This window comes from Numida meleagris, chromosome 18 (assembly GCF_002078875.1).
Source record: "Numida meleagris isolate 19003 breed g44 Domestic line chromosome 18, NumMel1.0, whole genome shotgun sequence".
Lineage (NCBI taxonomy): Eukaryota > Metazoa > Chordata > Aves > Galliformes > Numididae > Numida > Numida meleagris.
Genome location: NC_034426.1, coordinates 10002744 through 10014721, shown reverse-complemented (window position 1 = coordinate 10014721; position 11978 = coordinate 10002744). Strand labels below are relative to the sequence as shown.

At 41.4% G+C, this 11978-nt stretch overlaps 1 protein-coding gene across 6 annotated transcripts; it reads left to right on the top strand.

Annotated features, from left to right (window-relative positions):
• XAF1 (XIAP associated factor 1) lies at positions 2192–11221 on the top strand. Of its 6 annotated transcripts, none has more exons than XM_021415666.1 (9): positions 2192–3072; positions 3875–3941; positions 5319–5454; positions 6515–6571; positions 7515–7767; positions 8552–8619; positions 8890–9243; positions 9703–9772; positions 11080–11221. In XM_021415666.1, exons 2-9 carry the CDS (start codon positions 3910–3912, stop codon positions 11091–11093), a joined length of 984 nt encoding a protein of 327 aa, XP_021271341.1. In that variant the 5' UTR covers positions 2192–3072; positions 3875–3909; the 3' UTR covers positions 11094–11221. The 6 variants fall into 6 exon arrangements, with proteins under 6 accessions (XP_021271341.1, XP_021271340.1, XP_021271337.1 ...); XM_021415665.1 differs by having other exon boundaries at positions 2198–3072; positions 8887–9243; positions 11083–11221; XM_021415662.1 differs by having other exon boundaries at positions 2198–3072; positions 8887–9243.

The window sequence follows — 11978 nt, the reverse complement described above, 5'->3', positions numbered from 1 at the left end:
CAAGCGCTTAAATGAGAAAATGCAGAGTTAACTCTAGAGGATTAGTAATACAGCTCACTTTGTCTGACAGACCAATGTAAATATGATTTACTATCTTCTGCTGTTCATACAGTGACTGTTTAGCAGAAGGGAGTACCTTTGGAAGGAGAAAGGGAGGGATAAATTGAGTTCAGGAACCTAAATTTATGGCCAATCATTTCCAGCAACTGTCCAAGCTCACCTGATGGCACCTACCTGCCCTAGCTGTCTTGCAGTTTCTCAGCCAGTTGTACTGGGACTCATTGGAGTCTTCTCTCAGTTGATTGATGTGGCAAAAAAACGAATCCAACAAAAAAAGCAGAAGGCTTTCTGCTGAGTTAGTGAGCTGAATATGTTCAATGAAGTGTTCAGTGAGCTCCTGAGCCAGCTCAACAGACTGGGCCAGTTGTAGCTGGAGTGGGAAGAGTAACAGAGGCAGAAACAGTCAGCTCCTTTAAAGACAGCAGGTTCATAGATGAGCTTAGCAACATTGTCAAAAACATGCAGAGCCTTGTGATCTTCCTTTTCGTACTATAGATACTGGAATAAATGCCATTTCCATACGATGTGAGTGGTTGTCATTCAGAAGTGGGACACTGCTGGAGACTCATTAACAAACACTGGCCTGCATTGTTTGGGTTAGTAGAAAGGGACTAGATGTCAAGTCTTCTTGGGAAGCAGGAATTCCAGGATCAACAATCCAGGTGGAAAAAATGAAAAATAAAAATTTTAGTATAGAAGTTGCTTTTCTGATTTTTCTTATCACCACAAGCCATTCATGCCGATTATTCTCATCATTGTTGGATATGAACGGTCTGTGGCAAGGAGGCTTTACAGGCAGCAGGTGATACATAGAATTATGGATAAATGTATTTTCTGCCTTTAATTCAGATGCTGTCCAAGTACACAAGTACAGTTTGCTTGTTTAAAAAGCAACCTATTTGATCTAGATAACTGCTATTCCTCACAAGACAAAAACTCTTCACAATTTCATTTTAAAGTTATTTCAATGTTGCAGGCTCCACGCAACACCCAGAGGTACAAAAGTTTAACAAAATTATATTAAATGAGGACTGCAAGACCTCTAATACTTGGCACTGAGAAACAAAAATCAAAACAGCTGACTTTGAAGCATTCTAGGACAGCAGAAAAACATCAGTCTTCTAGAGAGGCTTTTGAAAATCTCATTTTAAAAAACAGCTAGTGCAGAACTTACCTCTATGTGAAGCTTGCCTTAAAAAGATGCCTAGAAGAGGTCTTGTACAATAATGTTATGCACTGTGAGTTTACACAGAATTTAAATTGAAAGTTATTTCCAGCATTCAGCAAACATCACCACTTCCTTACTTTCTGCTTTCCCTTCTGTCAGTACTTTCACAGCCACTGCCAGTCCACTCTGTTGCTTTAGGAGTATCTTTCAACTAAGTTCCCAGTAGAGCATCTGATATTTTTCCAAGAAAAGCTTTTCAGACTCTGAACGAACAGTCCTTTCAGTACAATCCTTGTGCCCAACAACTCTCGACATAAAAGCCCTCATTATGAATATTGAGTCAGTGGGGCTTTCTCAGTCAGTGTGTGTTGCTGATCAGGCATTCTTGACCTAGAATTGGTATTTCTCAGATAGTTTGCAAGAAGCTCAAAAGGCGCATTAAAATGTGCACCACATTAAAAAGTGGTGCAGACTAATGACTACAAAAAAAGAAAAAAGGTGAGGAAAAGAAAGGAAAATGACATAAAACCTTTGATTTGGAATTGGCAATCCTGTAACCTCTCCCTTAGCTGCCATCTCATTAACATATTTGTTCAAAAGGCTTCGCTGCTTCATTACATAATTTGTATCACAAAATTCATACAAATGTTCATTATTCCCAGATCTAGATGATGGCGTACATGGCTTACTTTCTTACCTTCTTTTTTTTTTCTTTTTTTTCTTTTTTCATTTTCCCAGAGAGAAATGGGGGACAGAGAGTGTTTTTTTTTATGGGAACTGAACCAGACCAATTTCTGAATAACATCTGGGACATCTGTTGTATACACCATTACAATACATCATACAAACAGTGATGTTGTGAATGATTCTTCCCAATACCTCTGCAAAATAGAAGTGTTAATATTATTGCCCTATTTTACAGATGGAGAAGGTCAGTTCACATTTTCTGCATCTCCTGTACCTACAGATCCACACCTGATAGGATCTATAGCATCAGGGAAGAGCTCCTTACATCACACTGTTGTATCAGTTGCAATAGCAGGTACAATAAATGCTAGGCCTTCATCAGGAGATCCTGGAGATGTGAGTACTGATATTGAAATGAAGATGTGAAATTCTGCTTCTGTTTCTAACTTACATTCCTTTATAAGCTCCCAGTGTAAAACTGTACACCTGCATGATCCCCAGCTGAGATCAACTGACGGACAGGACCTGCTGCACCTGTGGCCTCTTCATGCCATCAGACAGTCCCAGCCATGGCAGAATATCTCTAGGGAGAAAAGGTGAAGCCAGTTAACACAGGCTGGAGGTTTCACCTTGCACATACTGAAATACTGGAGAGGTCCAAGAGTAACTGGGGGAACAGTAGGGCCTGGGGGCCTGTAAGGGCAGAGCTGAGCAGCTCTGCTGCAAGGCTCAGTGAGATGGGACCATCGGACCAATGCTTGGCTTCTGCCCAGTGGTGTTGGTGGGCAAATGTTTTCTCTCCACCAGCTGGCAGTTCTTGCTTGTGACATGAGCACTGCTCTGACTTGGCTGGACAAGCAGTGGCCCAGGGGTCCAAGGTGGGTTTGTAAGGCTGGATGCTAGTGAAACCACTGCTCCAGAGATGGAGGGGGACCACAGCATGCCTCTGCCCTTCTTGCTTGCTGCAAACTAACCATGCAGCAAAGGCCCAGTAGCCCTTTGACCAAGACATGCTGAGAGAAGAGTAGCCATGGTGACATCAGCCAGGCTGTGACAAAGCCTGGAACCCAGGGGCACGGACAGCTGCAGGTGGAGCCCACCACCTGTGGGCAGCCCTGCTGGCCAGGGGCTGCCCTCTCTGCCTGCAGTGCCCTAAGGTTTGTATTGTGGTGCTGCCTATCCCTCTCTGCTGGCACCTGTCCAGACTGCAACCTCGTAGGCTCCAATGTCATAGTTATCAGCAAAATATTACCGGGGTGAGTTCACAGGTGGGTTGCCACGATCCCTTCAAGCAGGCGCTGATGCTACACCTGCACTGCTGCCAGCACAGCTGCAGAGCGATATGGGTCCATGGGGCCTGAGAGCTGCCTGTGGTTATTGCCACTCCAGGCACAGAAAGGAGATGCTGCCCTGTGGCCCTGTTTGCACTGAGCAGGAAGGAGAGATGGAGGTCTGCCAGACCCAAAGGCCTCTCTGTGAAGCTGTGATGAAGAGGGGATCCCACTGCCACTTGGACCCCCAAGGCGTGGGTGGGCAGCTTCCCACCTTCCTCCTCAGGGAGCCCTGTGCCCATGGTGGATGCCTGCAGTGGGCAGGAGAGGGCAGAGGAGCTTGGGCATTGCGGGGTAGAGGCCAGCTGATGTCACCCACGCCACTGCAGCGAGGCAGGAAAATACCTTCATCCCTAACTGCATCAGGCAGCTCCAGACAGCAACCCTGCCTGTTGCATACACCCCATACTGCAATTAAATGTATTTGGAAAAGAAGGAAAAAGGTACCTCATAGTTCCTCTAAGGACCACTGAACTAATCTGTATGTGGAAATCACACAAAAAACTCATGCTTGCCTGACACTACTGCAGTTCCTTCTTTAAAGCCTTTTTTGTGGCTAAACAGCTGCTCTGGGTGGAATTATTGCAACAGAGGCTTTCAGTTTCATTTTTTTTCCATCTGCTCTTAGAAAACAATATATCCAGCAGAATAACAAGAAAAATAATGACAGAGGAGACCAGATTCTGCAAAAATTGGTAAGAGATCTTCCTTCCTCTTCACCCCTACAAAGCATGGGGGCATGCAGAGGTTTCCAGGATTTTCCTCATGTTATCTGTGTCTCTTGTAATGGGGGGAGAAGAGGAAGAGCCGTAGAGCAGGAGGGTTGTTCGCTAGCCAGCAAGTAGTAAGCAAGAAAGATTTTTAATGCATTTTCACATTACAAATTTCCTGCTTACTTGCTGCTTTCCTGTGGAGCGATTTCCACTGTAGTCCTGTCCTATGCTGCAATAGAGAAGGCCCATTTTCTCTTTCTACATAATATCATAGTGGGTAATTTTACAGCACCTTACAGGGGAGTCAGTGCACAGACCATGCCAAACACTGCAGTTGCCTCAGTTTTCCTTATGACTGATGGTCCTTTCTGTTGCTACATTTGTAATTAAGTGCTACTACATCTTTTTGGGGGTAGAATAAAAGGCTAAAAAGGGCCATGAAGATAGCATCAATTGATGTGTCTGAACTAGTAGCTAGGCCATTGGGCAGATTATGTGAATGAAGATTGTGAAACATTGCACTTAAAAAGAGTCAAACTCAATGAGGTCAAAGAGTAGGATAACTCAGTTTTATTGAATCACAAAGGAAAACCAGTGAACAATCTTTCACAAAGAGAGCCTATACATTTTATACTAAAAGGTTGTAGGGGATATTTTGAATAAACTTTGCCTAAAACGTCTGATAGATGTCCTTGTAACTTCTTAAAAATTCATTCTGACAGCAAATCCAGTTCATTGTTCATCCGTCTTGACCATGAGAAGCTTCTGCTGATGTCTAGGGCTGATTTCCTTAGGGCAACTTATCTTCCCTAAGAAATCTACAAGAGTTCACTTTTTTTACCTCTTCCTGGAGCTTATTTTGCTTTGGCTGCCCTGGGTGGGGGTGTTATTTAGCTTTGGGTTGGGGCAGGGAAGAAGCTGTTGCTAATTTATGTTGCCTCATCCTGGACTTCCCATCCACAATGAGAAACCAGCAAATGTGCTGGGCAGACTGTGTCCAGACATGATGTCAAATCTTGGAACATAGACCCATGCAGAAAACTCAAATTACATCAGCTACTGTGCCTCACATACGTCCTCTAAACAGCAGAGCTGGAAGTGTGCATGTCCATTCAGGCAGCCTTCCTGATCTTGCAGGCCAGAAAGATTGCATGGATTTGCCTCTAGCTGCCATGTTCCCATGACCATCACTGACTGTCTTGTATCAGGCACCAGTATGTCCTGCCACAAAGTCCAGGGCCCACTGCAGTGTGTATGGGGAGGTGAGCAAGCAGCTGTGTGGGTGCTTGGCTGCTGGCCAGGGTCAACCCACCACACTGGTTCATTACTCTTTTCTCTTTCCCATTCTGTTCTCGGTAGCAAACGAGATGTGTCTGCTGCCAATTTCTCCCTCCACGAGGCCCACTGCTTGCGGTTTCTCACTCTCTGTTCAGAATGTGACGAACTAGTTGCCAGAAAGGATATGAAAGACCATCAAACAGAAGCACACAAGCAGGTAAGAAATGCTCCATTTTCTTCTTGCAATTAGCATAAAGCTCTGCCAGCCTTGAAATACAGACATGGTACAGTGCCCTGTATTAACTCCATTTGAACTTCTGCAATTGTTTGAGCAGAAAATCTGTAAGGGTCTGACATGACCCTTCAGTCCTGGTTACAGCATCTTTTGATATTATTGCACAGGAAGGTTAAGAGAATTCAGCTTCCACAATAATGTCCCAGCTCTCCCAGCAATGCAAGTTACAGATCAGCTGTGGATACATACACCTATTGCTTGTGAACTAGCCAGAGCATGCAGTACAAAGCTGATGCCTTCTGTTGGCTATTATTCTAGCGTTATTTCAACCATAGAAGATCGAACAGTGCCTGCTGTATCATGAATTTAAATTATTTGAATAGAGGAAGATAGACAATATCTGATGTCATATAAACCTTGTACAAGATTATATCAGTGCTCCTTTTTAAACAAAAATGAACAAGCAGAGTGAATTCATCAACTTTTCATACCATGAGGCCATGACATTTTTATTATAACATTAGGAATTCTCTATCTAGAGGTACTATATTGAAGCGTGAATACTCAGGCATGACCTTTTATTCTGTTTTACTAGTTTTATTGTTTTAGCAATTCTATTGATTTCAGTTGTGTAGCTACATGAGTAGCTCTCATGGCAAAATTCTAGAAAAATAATATGCTTCATAAGTTTTCATAGGGATCATTCTAATTTAGACTAACTGAATATTAGCCCAACACTTTAAAGTTAAATTTCAGTCAAAATTTTGAACACAGACTTTGCATTTCACCTGGGGCTTTTGAGATCTGGGTCCTTGCATAGAATGATGACTTTCTGCAGAATCCTAAGATATATGTTTTCCTCAAAATCACATCAACACAGCTCAGGCTTGAAGAGAAAAAAGAATTTACCAACAGTTTCTTGACAATTGGGATCAAAATGACAAAGAGATCATTTCAGCAGCTTAAAGTTGTACTGACAACATATGAAAGCGCTAACTATCCTCTTATGCTCCCAATGATCTGCAGTACATTTCACTTGCAGGTCAGATGTAATCTTTGTTGCCAAAGCATGCAGCAATACCAGCTGGAGCATCACAAGGTAAGTACAGCGTGCAGCACTTGTCACTCTTGAGGCTGACACCTTTGACCAGCTACCAAGAATCACACTGATGGATTCAACAGCAAAAATGTGTAAATCCCTGACTGGTGTTATGGATCATGAAGAATCTTGAACCTCTCAACAGTGGCAGTGCTTTGACCTACCTTTTTCCTTTGAATATAAGTATATTCCATAATGGTTGTCCATCTAGTCATGATGGTATAGTCTATCCCTGGAAACTTTCAAGGCGAGGCTGGATAAGGCCCCAGGCAACCTGATCTAGCTGTGGATGTCCCTGTTCATTGCAGGGGAGTTGGAGAGTTGGACTAGATGGCCTTCAGAGGTCCCTTCCAACTCTAAGGATTCTATGATTCTATGATAACACATTACTTTCTCATCCTTGGCACCTCAGGCTGCTGTTCTTTGAGAGCTGCTCAAAGACCTTTCTGCTCTACTCACACACTCCTATCACCCACTTTTCCAAAGGTGAGGTTATACAAAGTGAGAGTCACTACTCACAAAGGAACTTAATGCATAAGTGCAAGGCCAAGGAAACAGCTAAGGAGAAAATACACAAAATAATTAACAGAGGCTGGGAGATGAACAACCTGTCTATGCTAGCTTTAGACTAACCATTTCAAGGAACAAAAGACACAATAATTTTCCCCTGGTAGTGGTAACTGAAATATTGGAATTTTCAAGGTGGACTTGTGCTCTGTTGCTAGTCTATAATGACATAGCACATGATTCCCATTTTCTTTCTTGTATTGCCTAAACCTTCCTAAATTAAAGGTAGCCTAGACTGATGAGCTCTTAACACAGCCATACTTTCTTTTGGCTGTGTAGATACTCCATAGGGAGGACATTCCTAAACAGTCATTTATTGTTTTCATCCAATGGTATTGATAAAAAATTTGGAATAATTATCTCTATTTATGTACAGACCAAGGAATGTCACAAACGAGCAGTGAAATGCAAAATCTGTGAGTTGGAAATGCCCTTCAACAAGCTGCAGGAACACCTGAACACCTGTGCCAGCAGAACAGAGCGGTGTTGGGAGTGTAACAAATATGTCATGTACAAAGACCAGAACAAACACAAAGATATTTGTCAGAACAGTAGTCTGTCCTATTATAAGGATGTGAACTTTCAAACCAGTGAAGCGTATACTAATGCAAAATTTACTGACCCCGCTGGTGAGTAAAATTTCTCATTGTTATGGACCGATTCATTTCTGTTAAATGTCAGTGAAAATTCTCCTGCCATCTCTACAGTTCTCAGTAATGCAGGCTGAAGGATTCTGTTGTTTAACCAGTCACAGTGAAAGGGCCAAGTGTTTCTATTATGCTGGTTATTGTAAAGCCAGAGTGATTCTACTGATTGCTGGCTCATTGTCTATGTCCTGTTGTGCAACCATTATAAGCTGGAAGACAAAATCTGTCTGTCAGAAAATAAGTGGAGCTTCCTCTTTCCACTTGTCACACAGAGAAAATTTTATTTAGAATTTCCACTTACTTCATATCTAAAGCCACCAATTTCTTAAAGATAAGAGCAGCTTTATTAGGCCTAAGCTATTGGATAGAATATGTAAAAGCAAAATATTCATGAGTCCTGACAATAGTTCCAGAGAAGAAAAGGAACCGGTTGGTGGTTGGTAAAATACACTGTTGTGGGAAAAGCCCCTAGCAACAGGGATATACAGAGTCCTAGCCTAGAATTATCTAGGCCAAGCCAGGAATGAACCATCCTGAGCCATAAAACAGGGTGCAGGAGGGGCAAATGTCCTTAAGTTTGTGAGAAGGGATGTTGGGTTCATTTTGAGCAAAGCCAAAAGCAAAATAAAGTCAGAACTCTAATTCCTTCTTAACCAGTGGAATCAACTTCATGTGTTTCTCTGTCACCAGTGACCATAAGTGGATGCAAGCAGCCTGTCTAGATGATTCATGTCTGTATTTTGTTTCTTACCTTTATCTTCTGAAGGTGCCAGTGAGAATATTTGTCTGAGGTGCAATAAATCATTCCCAAACGACCAGAACTCCCAACATCTGGTAAGTGTATTTGTAACTGAACAAGATAATGGTCTGTGCTTAATTTCAGTCAGATTATTTCTTTTAAAGCTGTGTATTAAATAAGAAAATGCAGTATATCTTGGCTCTTCAAATTATAATTTAATAATACCAGGTATTCAGCTGCAGCATCATTGTAACATTTTCTCCACTACCCCTCCCAGTGACTTACCACTATTGAGAACCACAGTATACCACACAGTTGGGTGTAATGGCAGTGTTCATCTCATTATATTGCCTTCTTTCTAGCAGAATAATTGCAGTGCAACCCATAATCTGTCTGAAGTTCCTGCTGGCCAGTCAACTTCAAAACCCATCAGTGACTCACCACCATCTTCTTCCTCTCTGGCTCCCTTTTTCCACTCTGCGAGTGCAACTGCATGGAAAGACATCTCTCCAAAAGGGAAAGAAAGGGACCAGCCATTGACCTCCAAAACCTTGCTCAAACCTCCAAAGAACAAAAAGATGGTTGGCATTCTATCTCCTACAAGAAGTGGACTTTCCACATCACCTCAGGTTCTTAAAGACACTCAGTCTTATGACATGCTGGTGACCTGTGCCCACTGCAACACTCTTCTGCCACTTCCAGCCCTTCAGAAACATGAGGTGAGAAGTGATGCACTGAACAGCCTCCTACATGCTTGAACAAATTGCTGTACCCGCAGAGTTGCTACTTATCCCCAGACTACCTGGGGTCCCATTGCCTATTTATGGATTCCATAGCTACTTGAACATAGGTACTCCCATTCTGTAAAGTGCAAATTCCATTTGCTATTTATGCAACAAGATCTGGTGCCTATAATCTGCCTGACTTTTAGGAAATGCTAGCCATGATTCAAGCCGTTCATTTTAAGCTCAAATCCTGGAAAGTCTTCAGCACAGTTCTTATTTTCTGAAGACTGATGCAATTCCTACGAAACAAATACTATGATCATATGTCAGCTGTATCAGCGATGGAGTTCTAGATAATTTACCATTCTAGTGAAGGGGCCTAGTCGCCTCACTACTTAATATGATTGTGTGTGGGATATAATGTTAAATTCTCCAACATGATTTTTTTTTTAGATCAAATGCCTACGTTTGATATCTTTGAAAAATGTTAAGATGAACCAAAAACAACGCAGTGGAAAAAAAGGTATTGTAGAATCTCAGAAACCTAGAATAAGATTCACCACTCTGGATTATTCTGGGTTAATAAGTACAATTTTGCAGAGCAAGAGCATCTATAGGAGCTAATACTCATTGCAAAAGTTTTTGGATTCCAACAAATAGCGGGTTCCCGTTAGGTTCTTGGAGTGACTCAACAGATAGTTTTATTAATAATGTAATTTTAAAAAGTCTAGGTTTTCATTTTAGTATTAAGAGGAAGCTAGTTCAAGTCAAGAGAAGGAAAAAAAATAGGTTTCTCCACAATTTTTCTTTTTTTTTTTTCAAAAGCAAAAAACAGTGTTTCACAGACTCACAGAATGGTTAAGTTTGGAAAGCATCTCCAGAGATCAGGCCAGTGCTCAGTAGGGAAACCTAGAGGAGGTTACCCAGGACCATGTCCAGACAGTTTTGGAAGATATACAAGGAGGAAGACTCCATTACCTTTCTGTGAGAGCTACTTTCCAGAAACCTACTTACAAAATCCATGACTGTTTGCACTTAATCAAATAATATATTTTTCAGTAAACTGATTAAGCAAGCATTACTTCAGAGCCAGTATGTTTACAATCTCTTGCCTCACACCTGGACATACACGTTGTGCCTCTCAAATTATGCTACTCTGAACAGGGCAGTACCTTCCCTACTGTAAGCAGAGATCAGCACAAAGATTTCATAGAACAGATGTTCTGTCCCAGGCCAGTTTGTCTACTCCAATACTGAGTGAAACCTTAGAGAATTGTTTCAGAAGACAGGAAAAAAAAAATGTTCTCCACAGTAGAAATTGCATCTTCAGTAGAACTATACTGACATAGATAGATAGAAATAATTGATATAGTTATCCTGGATAATACTTCCAGCTAAGCTTGAACTGATCCATATGTAATGAGTCACTTTCCTCCCTATATCCCAGGTAGGATGTGAATCATATCACTTCTCTTTGCTAACATTCCTGTGTTTCATTTATTTTCAGTCCACTTAATTAAATGAATAATGTACTTTTTCTCAGCCTGTCCTTTTCTTCTTGGTTCAGTAAATGAGGTATTACTTCTCTGTCTAAAACTTTCCTCTTCTGCTAAATGAAAGTACCAAAGTGATAAATAGTGAGTTTGTCTAGTTTTGAATTACGGGACCCAAATCTTGAAATAAAAGTAATCCACGATAGTCACACGGATTATTTGACTCGTACTGTGTTTCCTTATATTGCTCTACTGAGAAATTACATAGAGACAGGAGGGCAATAAAACTGAAATTCTGAAACTTTAAAAAACCTTATAACTCTGCTTTGTTTTCCAGAAGACTCTTCCTAGGGTACTCATGATTAAATCTGGAAATAGAGAAACATCTTCAGACTGAAACTTGATCTCTGCTTTAGCGAAAGTCATCAAAGGTGCAGTAACTTTATCAACAAAGAATAAAAGTGACTTGCTGCTACAGATCAAGAGCAAGGAGTGTCTCAGATTTTAACTCCTTATCAAAAGAGGCTTATAACAGGTTTCACCAGAAAACTGTAGAAGTGATGAGGGTTCAGTGGCTGTTGTCATTTCAAATATTTTCAAATAAGCTTGCCATAGGAATGTACTTGTTCCACCCTGCATCAGCAGGGAGAGCGGCTTATTTAAAAATGTTTGTTCTGGGGGAGAGGAGGAAATAAGGAATTCAAAATTGTCATGTTTAGTGTCATCAATTCCTCTTGCCCTCACTGAGGACTGAGACCTACGTGTTTTTCAGAGTATAGCCGAGTGAAAGTAAAACACATTAAATTCTGTTTCTCCTTAGTTTGGCAAACCACTCGACTTAGGGCCCAAGCAGCTTAGCCTTGGGAGATTTAGGTACATTCAAAGATAACTGTCAGTGTTCACATTCTGACATGAAACGGTCCAAATGGAAACTGCTAAGAGCTGGTAAACTCTGATCAGTGTTTAGTGAAAATTGCATTCAAAAGCTTGCAGGAATTCTCCAACCACATCCACAGTGGGATTTTAAAACAAGGTATAAGCCTCTCACTGAAGCTTCCTTTAAGTTTTTAAAAATTCTTGGGAACTTCTGGTAACAAGAAGCTAACACTGTAGCATGGTGCTACAAAGGGACTTTCTGTGTTTGGAGGCAGAGGGAAGGATTGAAAACATGGCTGTTAAAGGTACCACACTATCCATGAATTTAGTCTCTTACTTTGCACTTGTTAGACTTTCACA

Excerpts from the sequence above, each read along its gene's own strand:
- XAF1 (XM_021415662.1), top strand. The coding sequence starts at position 3,910 with ATGACAGAGGAGACCAGATTCTGCAAAAATTG. Across the intron at positions 3,942-5,318 it reads ACCAGATTCTGCAAAAATTG|CAAACGAGATGTGTCTGCTG; the intron begins GTAAGAGATCTT and ends TGTTCTCGGTAG. Across the intron at positions 6,572-7,514 it reads ACCAGCTGGAGCATCACAAG|ACCAAGGAATGTCACAAACG; the intron begins GTAAGTACAGCG and ends ATTTATGTACAG.